Genomic DNA, 17,151 nt, shown 5'->3' on the forward strand with positions numbered 1-17,151 from the left:
TTTGTCCCTAGGCTATCGTACCAATCGGAGCACGATCGCATGGTGTGGTGCAAAGTCAAAACAAAAGAAAGTCTGTCTACCTGAAGTTTAGCGTAATCCGGCGCCATCTGGCGAATGAATGACTTCTTCTGAGGTTGAAAGTGGTGGACGCTAAAGATGGAGTTTGACGCTAATTTTTCACAACCAGCATCAAAGAAGCAAAATGCCGACCAGACAGACCAGACAAGACAGGCATGGAGGGGGAGGGGGGAAATGCGCCAAACCGAAGACGAGCTCAGTACATCTGCGAGGGGCAGGTGATGTAATGTCATGTTGGGATCATCATCCAGAGGTCAACAAACAAAGCAAATTCAAACATTGATCCATCCTCTGAGGGCCAGGCAGGCAGGTCGCACATGGTCATAGTGGCTAAACGCAATAACATTATGGGCCGGTATCTGTCATTTCACGCCGCGTCGATACCGTTCGATTGCATCCAAGGCTGGCAATTATCCAATGGAGATGGCTGATTCATTGGGGTTTGTTAGATTGGATGGTTGCTAAGCCTGCAAGTCAAGCGCCCTTGAATAGAGAGATCTCAGATCAAACAAGGTCATCAAGATCGAGTCTGTCATAGAACCCATCTGGGCAATCCCTTCCTGCCCAAACAAGCGAGCAACAACTGCAGGCAGTACTTTCCACCTCGTCTTGTTTCCCCCGGCGGCTCTTACCAATCTCACATACATTTACATGCAACAGAACAAAGAACAGAGAGCGGGGAAGGATCTTGCTTGGCCATCCACTTCTCGCTCATGCAAAATTAATTACTGTACCAGGCTGTGGTTTCCTCGCCCTCCCCTCGGCAACTAAATCGCCGAATGAAGTCTCGACAAGCGGGAACTTGGAAGGTGAGCTTCCTACTGAATTGGTCGATTTACGATCATGATGATGATAGAGTTGGTAGGTAGCACCTATGTAGTGTACGTCACGTACATCATAACATTATCATTTACATCATTTAACTCTTGTTACAAAACAAAACCATTGGACTTGGTAAAAGGGTTCTTTAGGCACTCAGGCACAAGCTTATCATCAGCTGCTTCCATACCAATGAGCACACTCGCAACCGCGCCTCAGCCTGAAACTGAAGGGTCCAAACGCCAACTCAGACTTTAATTCAACCCTCCCATGGACACAAACAAGATCACCAGGGCAATATTCACCCAAGTTTGACTTTCGCAGAGCTGCTGTCATCATTTGTCCCTATTATCGTCGTTGCACAGAAGCCAAACTCGGGCTTGCGACTTTGTTTACTTTTTATTACCTTGTGGACGACATACAAGCAGCCACAGTAACACTGCCTACGAACTCGCCTGGGTGTGGTTAAAGTTCATCTGCATCTCAAATGAACTGTAACCTCGTGCTGCTGTAAACGCAAGCTGGCTCTTGCCCGGATGTCTGTGGCAAGACGACGTTGACACCATAGACAGGGAGGGGAACACTGCTTCCTTCCAAGAAGACACTCTAATGATGTGAAACCAGGGAACTCCGACCGAAGCATGAAAAACACGTCGGCCCGTCGAGCTACGTATTAGCACGTAAATAAAAGCCATCCAAAGTGCACCCTCTACGTATTGTACTGAGTGCCTCTGGGTCTGGGGCGTGTTGTCCCGACAGGAGCCACGTCTACCCCCCATTTTGGAGGTGCCTGCTGAGAACATTGGACCTTCTAGCAAGTCCCCAGTCCTGTCAACCTCCCAACTCAGTTACAACTAAACCACCCAGGGCTGTGGCCGCGGGCGGGAGGGGTGCACAGCCGGTGAGCCAGCCATGCAGCGATTGTTGACAGGGGTAAACAGGCCCCTCCCCTACCTCTTCCCCTGTCAATCAACCAAGATACAATGCCCTGTTGCTGGAAGCTTTCTTCTTGCCGTGTTTGTCATCTCAATGCCCACTGGAGAGCACGGTCTGGGTGAAGGGGATGCATCTCTCTCCAGTTTGGTGGTGTCGCTAGAAGTCAATGCGTTCGCCAGCGCAGACTGAACGGCATATCGAAGACAAAGCAACGGCGGGCCTCGGGGTCTTATCCTTCCGGAATTCGAGCTTTGTCCGTGTGGTTGTGCTCGGTCAATCTGGTTCATGGTTGAGCAGGTGCATGGATGACCATGGCCACGTTTATGATACACCCGCAGAATGTGTAGAACGCCTAGGTTCCCACATATCGCTATCAAGCTCAAGATTGAGCGACATGGTAGAACAGCTCGCCTGCATACAACGGCTGGGAATAGACACAAGAGCATTCCCAGATTATTGGGCTCCGGGATCGATCGAACGGCCCGCTTGCATCCACAGGCTTAATAATTGGCCCCCACCACGGACATACAGGATGGGGAATTGGAACTGAGATATGCGCTAGTCAATGCCAGTTTGACGATAAAGTGAAACTACAACAGCTGCACAGTTTCAAGCTTCACGGAAACATACTTGGGAGCTCAAGGCCAGGGGGCTTGTCAACGGAAACCAGGCATCCTGCGAGTGGAGTCATGGCTTGAACTCTGTAGTGCACATCAGAGATGGCTCCGCTTGGTTCCAATGCCTGGATAATCCTTCTTGTCCCAGCAATGTTTCATACCTTCTCAAGGTCGTACAGACATAGCCACGGATAAAAACGACGCTATGGGCTACAAGAGACAGACGTTAAATTCGTTCAGAAATCATCTCGGCAGCCTTTGGAAACTTCCCAAAGACGAATCCATCAACACCCAGCTTAGCTTCTAGTCGAGTTCTGAAATAACAAAATAGCAGAATCGGGGACCCCCAATGGCAGCGGCCCCTTCCAAGAAGGACATCCCTTCTTCTCCCTTCATCGGTAGCATGCCTTCTTCGTACCCGTATCACGTTTTTTTCAGCCACCAAAAAGGCACGGCCTCGGCAGGATACCCGTTCCAAAACCGAAGCCCACTCCACCTGGGCTTCTTCAATCACTTTAAGGATGCGAAGGCTGAGACTTAAGCTACTGAATGACTTCATAGTCCTTCATATATCGTAACCTTACCGTTGTATTGGAAACATTCTCATTTCTCCATTCTTCACTACGGTTTTGAACCGGATCCCCAAAGGCAGGAAGGAGAATGCAGGCAGGATGCAATGACCCCGTCAATGAATCGTCATCTTGAGTTATTGCTGATGGAAGCGTGCGTCAAAGAATATTCAATCGAGGATACTGACATACTCACTTCAAGATTCTGAATATCAATGATCCAGTGTACTGGCACTTACTACAAATTTCAGCTCATTGGATGATAATTATTTTCGCAAGAAGGGATGGTGTGTCAAACCTCACATACCTTTGTTACCAGAGCTTCTTTTTTTCGCGAATAAATAGGAAGACACAACAAAGGTAACCATCACTTTCTCGTTGTTGAGACTGAGTCATAGCCTTATCGAAGGTGATGGTGTTATCGCAGATCTATTGCCTGGCGCGCGAGGATGCAGCTTGAAATTTGAAGTTTGACGTTCCCGGATAACGACCCTGGGTCGCATCGTCCACCAGCCCAATTAGGTCGTCATTACTCGATCCCGATTGGGCTTTGCCAGCCCATGCCTGCAGAAGAGCTTGAGGAACAGGATGTTTTGCACCCCTACGCTCGGTATCCTATTGGCTTGACTAGAGGTGTGTGTGATCAGACCTCGTGGTGATATCGCATAGCTTCTTGCCAGTCATTGCACTGATGACGGATATGAGAATCCTTGGAGACTGAACAAGCGCTTTGTGGGAAATTTCAATGTGAACTTTCAGTAGCTCATTTACGAGTCTCAAATTTGCAAAGACGGGCTTGCTGCGTCGTAAGTATAATGTTGTCCACAATTCCTTCAGGCATACGGCGCCAACCATCCAGCCGTACATACGCGGATCTCTTACCGATTTCGCTTGTTGGGAGCGCCATCACATCTCAGATACAGTAGGTACAATCGTGCGCAATGGGGTGATACCCATTAAACGATTTGTCCCTTGCTACCCACGCAGGAAACCAACATGTGGTCTAACGGTACCACGTGAATGACGGATTGCGGCTGAGCGCAACATTCTCAGGCACAGATTCAGGGTCTTGGTAAAGAAATTGCCAAACACATACGTTAAACGAGTTGACCATTCTACAGAACCCAGCCATTGATCTGAAGTTGAAGATGGTGCTATCAACGTCTCACAACGCGTGTTTATTGCAGCACAGAAAGGAAAGCCTAGATTGCTTCTCATGGGGTTGCTACTTTCAGGTCATTGATTGATTTTGACCATTGTGTGGAGGAAACCACCCTACCATATTCGATACGACAGGGATCCCCTGGCGTGGCATTTAACGCCAACAGTCCAGCCCAATTCACAGGCCTGCGCCCTAGTCCATGAGTGAGGTCACAGAGGCATAAGCGTGCCAGGCCCAGACATCCCAGCCTGTTGGTCAGAGCTGGTGCGTCTAAAGCCCGTCACATCCCGGTGGTATCACTGGATCTATAATGACTCCTTGGGCAAACTTACGACTACCATTTTGAGAAAACACATTCAGTCTAAAAAACTTGGTTCAACCGACCAAGGGCGGTTGATCTCGGGTCTGGCTTCACATCGGATGGGACCACAACGCAATCAAGTTATACACTGCGTGCTGATGAGTGACGTGCCCTGTTGTTGACTTTGGGATCCATCAAATTCTAGACGAAATGATCGACGGTGTCCGGTAACCGTCGATACTCATGTGACACATTCAAATCTTCTCTCCCTTCTCAAGACAGACTAAAGTCCTAGACAGCCACTGTCTAAGCCGTTGGGTGGATATGCTTGTTCACACTAACATTGAACCCTTGCCTTGAGACAAGGAGATAACTACAGAGTCACTAATGACGAGGGAAGACGATCCCCTGCGCGACTGTGTGAAATACTCCGAAAGCAAGGGATAGCTTTTGGATGAAGGCTAAATAGCGCCCCCGAGTCCCTAATCATTCGCTTTACCTCATAAAACTGAGTTCAACACTGCTATCCTGACATGATTTTGGCCAGCAAACGTCGTTGCTTCAGCATCGGGCCGTTTGTACCACGGCGTTGAAGCCAGATGAATCAGAACATCCAAGTTGGCGGAAGTTATGCTTAGAACAAGGGGCTGAAAGCTTACACCAGATGAATCTACCTCAGCATACGGTAGACTGACTAGCAGCTATTTTGCAGACGGGCAGCTCAAGGTTCCTGGGCTAGACGATGACAACCACACCCTCCCAGATCAACCACCTACATTGGCAATGATGGGGGTGATCAAGTTTATCATCCGCACGATCATATGTGATGACGAAGATGACTGCCAAATCTCTTTTATAAGATCAACGGTCGCCTGACCAGCAATAATTTGCCTATTTGCTGACTTGGCATTCATGCCGGGTGTTTCAATGGATAAATGGCCTGAGAAAGGGCAGTTGACTATCAGCACGTCAAAGTTCACAAAATCTTTCACCAAATTCCGAACTACACAGCCTCAACATGAAGATACCGTTGCCATCTTGGGGCCTGCAGCTGTCTCGAAAACAGATTGTTCAGCGAGTCTTTCTCAAACAGCGCAGTTCGGCACCGGAGGCCCAGCACAGCACTTCATTGTGCTGGGCCTCCGAATCACAGGGGAAAAGTCCGTAGCGAAATCTTGTCTATACCACAACCCTTCGCATACCAAGGCTACTGGGCTCTAGTGAATGTCAATCTTCGGTCGTGGCTCCCGGCAATGTAGCCTCTGTTGAGATATGGGTGTGGAAACTCTTGTCTGCTGTGGTGTCCGAAAATAGACACGAGCCTGGCTGGGACTGCTAAGCTTCGAACAGCCATGGGCATACAAGAGGTGAAAGGGAACATGGCGAAGTGCATCAGAACCCTTTATCACTTCCTCGGTGAGTATTGGAGAAGCTCATCGGATTTATGTTCTGCGAGCCCAGAATTGTTTGGGCATTGATGTTCCCATCACTGTCACTGGACTCGTCAGTAGAACTGCGTTACATTTTAACAGTGAATGCAAGAAGCAAGGATTCATTGTAAATGGGGGCCTTATTTATACCAAGCAACTGGAAACTCATGTGCCGCATTCTTCTCCTCTCTTCATCTTCTCCTCTTCATCTTCATCTCGGTCTTCGGATCCCAAAGCGTTGGCATCGTCAACAACTTCTGGAGTGGATATCCAATACCTACCAAGCTTGAGACGACCCGCTAAAGCTAATTCATCGGGCCTCCAAGGAAACAACACGATACGATAGGCAGATCAAAAAGGTGAGATTGGGCTGGACCCTGCAAAAAAGGGCTCAGACTCCACACGGGAGATATTTTTGGTCCAACGGCTTTTGGCTTGATAGCTGACTAGGTTCGTTGAAGCTGAAGCTGAAGCTGGGGCTAATTTGTTTGGGTTAACAGGTCAGCAAATCATTTTCCAACAATCGCAATCACTATCATACCGTGTTCGTTTCGTCCATCACTCTGTTCTTGGAGAGTCAATACACTACCCCGTTTGCCGAGATCATTTCTACTCTTTTCATACCAAAGATCTCACCTGTCCTAGTACATACAACAGTCAGCTATGGAGCCCAACGACATCAAGGGCCTCATCCACCAGTCACCGCCCGTCGATGTGTCCAAGCCCTACGATGCCACAACTTTGAAGGGCAAGACTATTGTCATCACCGGCGGTGCTAACGGTCTTGGCTCTCACATGGTTCGCGAATGGGCATCGCATGGGGCAAATATCATCATCGGCGATGTCGCTGACGCAGCGGGCGAAGAGCTCGTAGCTGAACTTGCAACTCAGTATCCGGACTCAGCTTTTGCTTTTCAGCATTGCGACGTCACTGACTGGGAATCACAGGTCAGTCTCTTTGAGACGGCTGTTCACGTCAGTCCTCATGGAGGCATCGATATTGTCGTCCCCAACGCCGGCATCATCCTTCCCGACGTCTCCATTCAGTTTGAAGAGCCTGTTCTCAAGAATGGACGTCTTCCAAAGCCCAACACGGCTCAGTTTGATGTCAACATCACTGGTGCTGCCTATACCACTCACCTTGCCATGTACTGGCTCCCACAGAATGGATCTTCCCCGCGAGATCGTTGCCTGCTTCTTGTCGGTTCGCTTGCGTCTCTGTGCCCTTTCCCAACTCAAACCATGTACACGATGAGCAAGCATGCTATTCTTGGTCTCTTCCGCACTCTTCGTGCTACGTCTTTCCGGAGTGGCGTTCGTGTCAACATGATCACTCCCTACTATGTCTCCAAGTCCAACATGCTCAAGCTCCCCATCGAAGCAGCCTTCCTCTCAGGCACAGCAGGCGGGGCACTGATTGAGGATGTCATTGATGCTGCCACTCGCCTCATTTCTGACGAAGAGATTGCGGGCCGTGCACTCTGTGTCGGTCCCAAGCTCAAGTCCGCTGGTGTGGAGGGTGTGGAGGATGTGGATGCTCTCATGGCCGTCCAGGACTCTGAGAACAACGGTCAAGGGCGTGCTGTATGGGAGTGCTACGCTGATGACTATGACAACGTTGATGCGTTTGTGAAACGCTTCATCTTACTTCTGAACGCCGCTGAAAGAGTCAAGGGGTGGTTTGGTATCTTCACTGACATTTGGGGCATGCTGCGACGCAAGTGAGCGGCAGCCGAGGATCGTCAAGGACCCAGTGCGGTCGCTTTCGGTGTCGGTTTCATGAGTATTTGAGCAGTTGGATTGTGATCGGTCTTTGGAGACACGTCATAGCCAAGGGTTGGTTACGCACGAGATCATGTACGCAGACTGTTACCAAGTCATGAGGATAGCATGAGACGTATCATAATGGATAACAGGACCATAGGCATGTACACAAATAAAGTATTGAATGACTCATTGTGACTATAAGATAAGATCTCGTATATGTGATGAGTTGTGGCATCAATGCACAAATGGTTGTTGGATAAGTTGGGGTGATCTGAACACGCGGCTTGTCGCAGCTTCATGCAGTGATTTTTAGAGGATGGTGACACATGGGATGACGGATGAATGTCGTGTGACATTTCACGATAAATTCGTGGCCAGACTTCACGGCGGCTGCAATGTAAAGTCAAGCTTGGTCAGCGATACTCGAAGACTCGGAGGATAGTTCACGTGGTGTTGCCACACAGATTCAAGAGAAGTTCCGAGATGCGAGTGAGCCCCAGGGAGTGTAATATTTTGGGCAGAAACTAAAAGTCACCCTTGTCATATCGGAATAGAAGCTGGTAAATGCCTGCATTTGCATAGCCTATGTTGCTTCATTCTCGTCACTTGGAGCATTTCGTATCAATGCAAAGGTTGTCCTACTTGATCATACCACAACAGTTTCTTATCCATCTCACCGTAGTTCAAGAAGTAGAACAAAATACCCGCATAAGACCCTGAAAGCAATAAACATGTGTAGAACCTATATCCCAGGTCCGATATCCAACGCCACCAACGCCGTAATGTGGAATACAATATGGGAAGTTGTCGATCCCAAAACACCAGTCGCTTAGCTCAAGCATGCGATGCCATGCGATGCGATTCGATTCGATTCGATTCGGTGTGATGCGTTATGTCGTCTATACGCGTCGGTCTCGTTTCGCCTCATGAGACCGCGAGGTCGTCCATGTGGTCCTTCGGAAAACACCAGATATCATTGATAGATTTATTTTTAAATGGCCGTGATCCGCGTAAAACGTGCTGTAAAATGTAAGAGAATTGAGGGGGAAATGCCGAGGCCCTAGAAAATTGAGAGAAGTGAAAGTGTTCCAGTGTTTAGATGCCATCCAGTGGCCAATGTTCTGAAAGCGGTTCATTGAGTTCACAGGATCACACATCGCGGTGAATCCTTCTTTCGGCGACGTCGTTGACGTCTATGAGAACTTCGGCCGTGATCATACTTGTAGTCTTCATTGGGTCCGTCATTCGCGTGTTGTTCGTCCTCTTTACGCAACATTTGCCTGCAGAGATCGATAAAGACCTCATCAACGTTGGCTGCATATTGTTAGTCCGAATGCGGCGAAAGAAGCCATGAGTGGACGGGCAAACTTACTCCTTGTCCTCGCGCTAGCCTCATAGTAGGGTGCGCCCCATCGTTGTGAGATGGAGAAGCCCTTGGCTCGGGGCACAGCGCGATTCTCCTCCAAATCGGCTTTGTTACCGACAATAACAAGAGGTACATTTTCATCGTCTTTTATCCGGATAATTTCTTCGCGCAAACCTGCTAGTTCGCTTAGGGAGGAAGACGATGTGATACTGAATACAAGAAGAAAACCTTGGCCGGTTTTCATGTACAGATCCCTCATGGCGACTGTACCAACATCAGTACGAGGGTCGTGCGAAAGTTGTTGAGACAAAGAGGAGGACCTACCGAATTGCTCGGTCCCCGCAGTATCGAGGCTAGAGGCCGAGTCAGTGACAGCTCTTCTCCAAACACGGATTGAGTGGTGAGACAATCAAGGTGTAAAAACTCACATTTCGAGAATAACTTGACGTCCCTGAGACGAGCGAGTCAGTCAGAAGGGGTCAGGTAGTGGCATTGTTGCCATGCGCAATACTCACATCAACCTGAAGCTGCGTGCGATAAGAATCTTCTATGGTGGGATCATAGCTCTCGATCCACTCATTGTGGACGAACTGGGCTGTTCTCGCATGAGCCTTGTGCTGCAAAGGGGAAGACAGGGAAGCGTAGTAGGATTGCGGATGCAACGGTGGGACGCAGGCGCAGCAACATGAAGAACATGGGACGAGGGGAAGGCGAAGGCGAAGGGAGAATGACAACTCACCAGTTAAACAACTTTTGCCCACGCCGCCTGCCAAATGATAAACGAGTCAGACAAGCGCACACGTAAGAAAGGGAGAGTCAAAGCGAAAGGGTGGCGTGGTGCGGTATTGGGTATGGACGAACCTGCTCCCAGGACTACCACATGGAGTTCGCGACTGAGTAGTGAATTAGCATCAAGTACAACGAAGCGTCAGGGGTGAATGAGCCAAACCTGGGTTGGTAGTGATAATGTCGTGGCATGATGGTGATGAAAATAAAACCAGAGGATTTCGTGATGAGCGAGCGTATGCCTAAGCAAGGCGAGTGACAAGCAATGTATGCCCCTCAAAAACTGTATATCAATCAAGCGATAAGAAGGATTACGGTTGCTGATGATAATAGTGAAACTGAACGTCTTCAATGCACAGTCCGAGCGAGGGAGAAAGAAAGGGAAAAAAAACAGACACTAATAAGTCTGAGAGTCGACAAATTGGCGACAAACAGGTACAGATAGATCGGGGAACTATTGGTGAGGAATGGGACACAAAAAAAAAAAGGCGAGACTGATCGTGGCCGGTTGCGGTTATGTATGTTTCTGGAGCCTCACAGCCTTGAGGTTTGATAGCTGAGCACCCAATCGTATGTTGCGACGTTGAAAGAAACCAGCACGCGCACGCCGGGACGAGACACGACACGGGCAGAACCGAGATGTTGAGTCAAGCTCAAAAAGAATGGTGTGAAAACGAGCTTGGGGAGGAGGGAATAAATGAGACCAAGAGGGGAGATAGAGCCAGCCAGATGGATGACACTAGAACCAAATAAAAATGTCCAGGATTTGTGATGCCTGAAATTGAGTTTCCTCGTTTGGTCCCAGGACCGGGAGTCTGGGAAGCGCCCGTGGCGGCTAGCTCGAGATTTTTCCTTGGGGAAGCGGAGGGCGGCCACTGAAGACGAAGGGAAAGGTACGTACGCAAGACGAACGGCGCCTCTTTTTTCGGGCTTGGGTTGGTACTTAGATTCTCAGAGTGCAAGGGAGATGAGAATGGCCGGGGAAAGACGGTGATTTTGTTTCTGGCTGAATTAAGGCCAAGCACCGCCCCAAGAATTCGAATGCTAAAAAAGAGGATAGTGCTTAAATGTGATGGTTGTCAAGTTTTGGCGTTCTAGAACTGGCTTGAACCGAAAGCAAGATCTTCAAGGCCCGGGACCAGGCTGGATCGGGCTGGACTCGGCTGGACTAGAGCTTGGGACGAATCTAATATGACTGGGTGGTCCAGAGGTACGTAGCACCTAATTCGAGAATGACGGTGATGATGGCGGCAATGAGAGTGATGTAAGGAGGATTGTTGCTGTGTATGTGTTTGTCTGCGTGTTTGTATTTCGGGGGTTAAGAGATGTATTATACCCGCCGCTGTCTGATAGACCCGTTTAGAAGGCAGCTTCTCGACAGTCGCAATCAAGACAGGGCGCCAACGAGGCAACTTATAACTCGAGGATGACAGGGAGACAACGTGGCTAAGACCTGCAAAATGAGAAAAGAGAGCGTAGGAACAGGTATCCGTAATAACAATGAGAATTCGGAGGGGGAAAGTCAAAAGCAAAACTTGGCCAGGGGTCTTTATAAGAAAGATGTCAAGGTGGAGGGGCCTGATCCATCAATGAGAGTCAGAGTAAAGTAGTAATAGGGAGTCAGTGAAAAAGAAGGTTGATGGAGCAATGTATCATCGGCAGACTGTGGCAGCCGGGTACAGGGATAAGCTTGTGAAGGGCAACAAGATATATGAAAGCGACTGGACAGAATGAGAACCACGAGACAACTGGCGAAATTCAGATAGACTGAGTACGATATGGGGCATGAGGCGAAACCCCCGGGGCAATTCAGCGCCGCAAGGTCATTACCAGAGTGACTCTCGGCAGCCAGTTATCTTCCAGGGTTGGCAGCTGTCAATCGATGGCAATCAGGAACACGGGCAGGAGAAGAATAGAACGAAAAGATTCGGCCAACACAAGCCGAGTTGAGGATCTCTAGCTGGGGTCCGGTATGGAGGGGCTTGTTTGAGAGAGCCGGATAGAGAATATGGTTGGCTCATGAGTGAGTTAGCTGATTCCAGGCGACTTTCGCAAAGCCTCCTGGTCCCTGGAAACACTGCATTGTTCAAGGTCAATAGCCAAATAACCCGAGTTGAGCTTGAACCAGGCAGTGCTCAACTGCCATTGATGGGCTATGGATAGAAGGGGTAGGGGACACGCGGATGGAGCGTCAGGTCCCGGTTAATGTTGGTGCAAGGGTATCGTTTAGTGGTCCACTTGCTGTACCAGTTTCGCAACGTTCCTGAATGTCTCGGATCCAATGATTAACAGCGTTGATGTCAGTGCAGCGACGACGTCAACATCTCTTACATTACAGACTGAGGGTGCACGACACAGGAGTGAGGAGAGAAGAGACTGAGAGCTCAAGCGGAACACCTTGGACGAAGATGCGACCAACCCCAGTTGTGATGAGGCCAGATTTATTTTTGGTTTCTGTCGGTATCTTTTTCTCAAGCTTGACTCCAGTAGCTCGGGAGGGCTCCCAATGCCGTGGTTAAAGATAGTCGTCCATTGGTCCCCTACAGTTGGAGCTAGCGGAGGGCTAAAGGTAGCGGAAGACGACATGGCGGACGATTTGGGCGGTCGGCAGCCTTGGATTGCAGCTGCGGCGGAGTTGAGGTGGGTCCTTGGGAAGATGACAGCAGACAGCTTGGGGCGTGGATCGGAGACGTCTTAGGCCTCGGTCACAGGGGACGGGGGAGCAACATGTTTCGCCGCGGGAGGGGAGGCTGAAGGGTCATTGGCAACGCGCTATGCAAAATACCCGCTTCTAACAACCGAGTGAACCTTGGAACCGGGTCGACCAAGAGTTGAATCGACGAGCGGCCGCTTGAGAAAGTGATCCAGTCTGGAGATGCTGAAGTTGAGATACGGGACAAAGCCACATCACCAACGTCAGAGTCTTCTCGAGTGAGGATTCGCTAATTGCTGTGAGCTAGGCCAACGGGAGAGGCTGGCTGCTGGGCCCGGTGTTGAGTGTGATCCTTGCCTGGGGTGGCTTGGCTTGGCTTGGCTTACCTTATTGACTGCCGGGACCAAGAAGAGGATTGGGAGATGGCACGCACTGATGTCACCATCAGAAGTGGTTCTGGGCGATGCAAATCATGACTTGCGTGCGACGAGCTGCAATGCAGGATGCAGATGATGATGATACAAGTGGGAACATTGTCTTACTGAGTGTTCAGGGTAAATTCAAGTCGACCAGCCGCTAAATTTAGGCTGAGGCCTGACTGTTTGGCAGGCTGCAGGCCGCTGTCAGTACTGCCACGTGCCTTGCTCGGAACAACTCTCTATTCCCACTGCCATTTCCATGCCGTCTGTCTCCATATGCACTGATCCTGCCATTTTCAGCACACTTGGACCCGACGTCATGGAAGCATTATTTTAGTTTGCTTTAGTAGGTGAAGTCGATCAACATGAATGGCCACATTTACGAGTATATCTGGGTTTGATCCTCTGTCCTCTGCACTGCAAGTACCCAAGGCATCTTGTAACTTATCCACCATTACATCTCCACCACGTCACGGCAGTAAAGAGTGCATTTACGAGTGTGTCGCCTCGTCCTCCCCTACATGCACATCATTCCAGATCATCCTACAGATCACAAAGGTACAAAGTGATTCCCGAGTCCAGGCCTGGGTCGGAACAAAGGAGATAGCCTATTCGAAGGCGTAAAAATAAAAGCTAATGAGTCAACAAGTACTATTAACGGTACCCGTCCGTTTGCTCCACTGGTGTATGCATCCTCGCCGGGATGCTTTTTCCTGCCCTTGCGTTGATGTGAAAACTCTTCACCACTTGCATCTGTGTCGATGCCCGGATGCACGGTCAGATTCACATAAACAGATCTGAGGCATCCATACCCAAGATTACGGAGTAGATCGGTAGTCGAGCCGGGAACATCCTTGAAAGAAACGCTCTGTACCTGCACCGGCTACGGCATCCATGATGAGCTGTTCTGCACGTTGAACCTGCATAGTAACGTCCAAGGTGTCTTTGCATACAGTCACTCGACATGGTCGTATTTACTCATGTTTCAACAAGGTACATATCAGGCTGAGATGTGAATCATTGTTCCCTCTCTCCCCCTTGGGATATTCATTGCCATCATCGATAGGGGCTGTAAGTGGTATCAAACAGCCCCATCTAGGCCCTGCGGATCTAGGATCAAATCGAGTGACGTTACAAACAAGCCACTCTGGGACCTTTTCAGCCCTGTTTAGCTTTTACGCAACAACACGTCAAATATCAGTTCATGGCGCAGCGCAGGGTGAGATCCTCTGAGACTCAGTGTATGTGTGAGAAAAGAAAGGTTTAGATGAAACTGATGTCTCATTCCTATGCGATGCATTGTTTGCTCCTCTTCTTGTCTCCATTTGCATACGCTCTTGAGTTGAAGCGAAAAGAGACAACTTCAACTTCGCCTAACGGAGCCGTGTTCAAGGAGATGCCAGGTCTGGATCTAGGACGTACGTCGGCCAACTGAACTCAACACCGCGGTAGAGGGCGGGATGATAGACTTTTCTGGCGCTCGACCAGAATTGTAACCCTCTCCCGTGCCCTTCTATCAAGATCTAGTCCGGATCCAACGGTGGGCTTGTTAAGGCTGAGCCTGATCCAGTGACAAAGGCAAAGTCAATTAAAACTGAACAGCCAACAAGAGGCCATAGCCGGGGTAATCTATAATTGCCGATCATTTAAAATTTTGCTCAAATCGGGTCATTTTCCCTCTTCCCCTGTTGTAATCTTGGATCTGGCTCCCGTTCTCACTCCCGCTTCTGACGGCGGAATAATTCCCAGCCAGTAAATGGCTCACCAACACTCATCATGTGCCAACATCAGTAATCGACCAAACGCCGCAAAAGGCTATCTGGACTCATCCTGATGTAATTTTATTGATTCACCTCGTCTATCAGCTCGCCACAATGCTCTTGGCTGGGTCATTTCCCCCAGGAATGTGCAATTGGGTGGGTGTGAGGCCTGGAGCCTGGGCATTCTTTCTTGGTGCTAACGATGGAAGGCTAAAAGCTGACGCCTCTGTAACGTCCCTTAGCGAATGTTATGCAGTAGTAGACAATGGAAGGAGGCTTAGAATGTGTCTGTGATTCATACTGTCTCAGAAGACTTGGCCTCGTCCTGATATAGACCAAAACTCATGTGCTATGCTCGAAGTCTGTGCCATACAGGGTAGCTATGTTGTCTTCCTCACTTTTGAACACCAACTTATACTCCTCACTCTTCACACATAGTGTAACCGCCCAAGAGAGACCTAAAAGGCTTGTAGATGGGTATGGATTGAATCCTCAAAGCGTGGCTTGAGAACGCCTTCTACAAGGAGATGATGGTTTTCCTTTACTCGCTGATGTGCTGTAGGGAAGATGGTTTCCACTCAATGTGTAACTAGGTGAACGCATGATGAACAAGACATCACATCACGCGTCAATGAAAACCCAGATCTGATGAAAACGAGCCCATTTGTATTTTGTGTGGTAATCGCTTCACTTCCAGATAAATCCTCTTATCAAGAAAAGACCCATGTCCAACGCCATGCCATTGCTACATCCACAGCCCGAATATCCCATAAATAAATATTAACAAAAGAAAAGTAATTAAACTGTGAGTGACAGGTGCATATCCAGCTAATCGAGCCTAATCATCGTCATTGTTCTTCCACTGCACCTTCACAACACCCATCAGAATCCCCATGATCAACGCAACGAAGAAGATCATCACCGCACAAAGCGCCAAAGCGAGGATCTGCAGTTTTCTCCTCCGTCGCGCTCTCGCCGTAGCCACAGGTCCCATCTTGTACGGTGCGTTCAGACTAGAGCCAGAACTGCTGCCTTGCGGGTACGGCCAAGGCGTTGAAGGCGGATACTGAGGCGGAGGTGGGGAGATTGGCGATGGTGGTGCGAGTGGAGAGTATATCGCTGGCGGACGGGACGGATCGTATGGAGGTGGTGGACTTGAGGGTATAGCGGGGGACCATGGCGATGGCGTTGGACTGGAGTATGTGGGGATACTGGCGCCGAAGTGTGTTGGTGGTGGTGTTGAGTAAGACTGTGGTGATGGTGAGGATGGCGATGCGCCGGGAGTAGCCATGGTTTGTGGTGAGTGATCGCCGGGTCGATAAGGAGAGTCGTTGGGATATGCGGCGTCCGGGATCGAGTCCGATGGATGACTTCCATGTCGAGGGTTTGGAGCGTCCATGGTTGAGTTTGATTATGATTTTGTGAGATGTAATGTGATGAGGTGACTTGAGGTGAGGTTGAAAATGATATCGTAATGCCGAATAAATGTCGCGGTCGCACAAACCAACAACGAGCTCCTTCAGATCCGCCAGCGTTTCACCAACACCTCATCCAACTTCACAGATGAACTCTTTTCGTTTGTCGTCGCGAAAAAAACAAGTCTGTCAAGCGTGTCGCGCATCCATAATATCCCGCCCAAGTGTTCGTTTCGTGTAAATTTGCCCTGTTTCGACCCCGATGATCCGTCCCAGAAATCGACACCCCGAATAAGTATCCTCTATTTTCCTTGTTTTTCGGCAAAACGCATTGAAAGTTGAGGATATTGGATAAACAGACCACTCTCGCTTTGCTGTTAGCGACGTCTGCCGAGATACGAGCGCGATATTTGCTGTTTGCTACCGGTAAATGAACCGTGACACAGAATATTAGAAGGAACGGAATGAGCACAACAGAAAACAAACAATAGTGAGATTGAGTCAAAAATGGCGTGAGAAAGAGCGAGAGAAAGGGAAGACGGTAAGATAAGAAGCACTGCCCCCTTCTCACAGGCACGGGAGCTATAACAAGGATTGGTACAGACGAGAGAGGAGTCTCTCAAGAGCCCTTCCATTGCGGGGGACTTTCCTGTTCCTTAACTTTGGGGACCACTCTATGGGAAATAAGACGAATTAATGGTGTCCTGCACTGCCCCCATGGCGCCAAGCCCATGACAGGGGATGTGAGGACGTGGTATCTTGGAGAGAAAAGATAAGAGATGATCGACTGTAAAGGGTTGGCTCGAAAGAAATCTCATCATGGAATAAGAAGCCATCTCCTCTGCAAAACCCAGGCCTCGTTCGCGGCCACCAAAGATCTGACAAGCTTCGGCCTGGATGGCTTCAGCATACGAATATAGCATCATTGTTTACGAGGCCTCTAACCTCAGAAGAGGCACCGTAAACTAGCACCTTTAGTTGCCGATCTGAAACCGGCTCGACCCTTGCAAAATCTCCATCAAGCAAATTCCTCCATGCTAGGACCACCAGGGTCACCCTCATCACCTAGATTA

The 17,151-nt window shown here is 49.3% G+C and overlaps 5 protein-coding genes across 13 annotated transcripts; 2 read left to right on the top strand and 3 right to left on the bottom strand.

Annotated features, from left to right (window-relative positions):
* The first annotated feature begins 1,518 nt into the window (after window positions 1–1,518).
* Window positions 1,519–3,606, top strand: FOXG_18573 (uncharacterized protein). Its single transcript, XM_018398700.1, has one exon. The coding sequence runs from the start codon at window positions 2,000–2,002 to the stop codon at window positions 2,381–2,383; it is 384 nt and encodes a 127-aa protein (XP_018237727.1). The 5' UTR covers window positions 1,519–1,999; the 3' UTR covers window positions 2,384–3,606.
* Window positions 2,578–3,310, bottom strand: FOXG_18574 (uncharacterized protein). The gene is made up of 2 exons (XM_018398701.1): window positions 3,216–3,310; window positions 2,578–3,162 (listed from the first exon to the last, which is right to left on the bottom strand). Exon 2 carries the CDS (start codon window positions 3,007–3,009, stop codon window positions 2,677–2,679), a length of 333 nt encoding a protein of 110 aa, XP_018237728.1. The 5' UTR covers window positions 3,010–3,162; window positions 3,216–3,310; the 3' UTR covers window positions 2,578–2,676.
* A 1,053-nt stretch (window positions 3,607–4,659) lies between the features above and the next one.
* Window positions 4,660–7,926, top strand: FOXG_03522 (uncharacterized protein). 3 transcript variants are annotated; one of them, XM_018381279.1, is made up of 2 exons: window positions 4,660–6,271; window positions 6,413–7,926. In XM_018381279.1, the coding sequence occupies exon 2, from the start codon at window positions 6,576–6,578 to the stop codon at window positions 7,635–7,637; it is 1,062 nt and encodes a 353-aa protein (XP_018237729.1). In that variant the 5' UTR covers window positions 4,660–6,271; window positions 6,413–6,575; the 3' UTR covers window positions 7,638–7,926. The 3 variants fall into 3 exon arrangements, with proteins under 3 accessions (XP_018237729.1, XP_018237730.1, XP_018237731.1); XM_018381280.1 differs by having other exon boundaries at window positions 5,004–6,271; window positions 6,558–7,875; XM_018381281.1 differs by lacking the exon at window positions 4,660–6,271 and adding an exon at window positions 6,372–6,412 and having other exon boundaries at window positions 6,558–7,869.
* Window positions 5,971–12,097, bottom strand: FOXG_03523 (uncharacterized protein). Of its 7 annotated transcripts, none has more exons than XM_018381285.1 (9): window positions 10,733–12,097; window positions 9,995–10,169; window positions 9,907–9,938; window positions 9,785–9,811; window positions 9,561–9,640; window positions 9,474–9,496; window positions 9,052–9,398; window positions 6,454–8,993; window positions 5,971–6,391 (listed from the first exon to the last, which is right to left on the bottom strand). In XM_018381285.1, exons 2-8 carry the CDS (start codon window positions 10,021–10,023, stop codon window positions 8,821–8,823), a joined length of 711 nt encoding a protein of 236 aa, XP_018237735.1. In that variant the 5' UTR covers window positions 10,024–10,169; window positions 10,733–12,097; the 3' UTR covers window positions 5,971–6,391; window positions 6,454–8,820. The 7 variants fall into 7 exon arrangements, with proteins under 7 accessions (XP_018237735.1, XP_018237737.1, XP_018237736.1 ...); XM_018381287.1 differs by having other exon boundaries at window positions 9,052–9,309; window positions 9,370–9,398; window positions 9,995–12,097; XM_018381288.1 differs by lacking the exon at window positions 5,971–6,391 and having other exon boundaries at window positions 8,145–8,993; window positions 9,052–9,309; window positions 9,370–9,398; window positions 10,733–11,724.
* A 2,712-nt stretch (window positions 12,098–14,809) lies between these two features.
* On the bottom strand, window positions 14,810–16,777 carry FOXG_03524 (uncharacterized protein). The gene has a single exon (XM_018381289.1). The coding sequence runs from the start codon at window positions 16,060–16,062 to the stop codon at window positions 15,502–15,504; it is 561 nt and encodes a 186-aa protein (XP_018237739.1). The 5' UTR covers window positions 16,063–16,777; the 3' UTR covers window positions 14,810–15,501.
* Window positions 16,778–17,151: the final 374 nt, after the last annotated feature.

Source organism: Fusarium oxysporum, chromosome 8 (assembly GCF_000149955.1).
Source record: "Fusarium oxysporum f. sp. lycopersici 4287 chromosome 8, whole genome shotgun sequence".
In the NCBI taxonomy this organism is placed as follows: domain Eukaryota; kingdom Fungi; phylum Ascomycota; class Sordariomycetes; order Hypocreales; family Nectriaceae; genus Fusarium; species Fusarium oxysporum.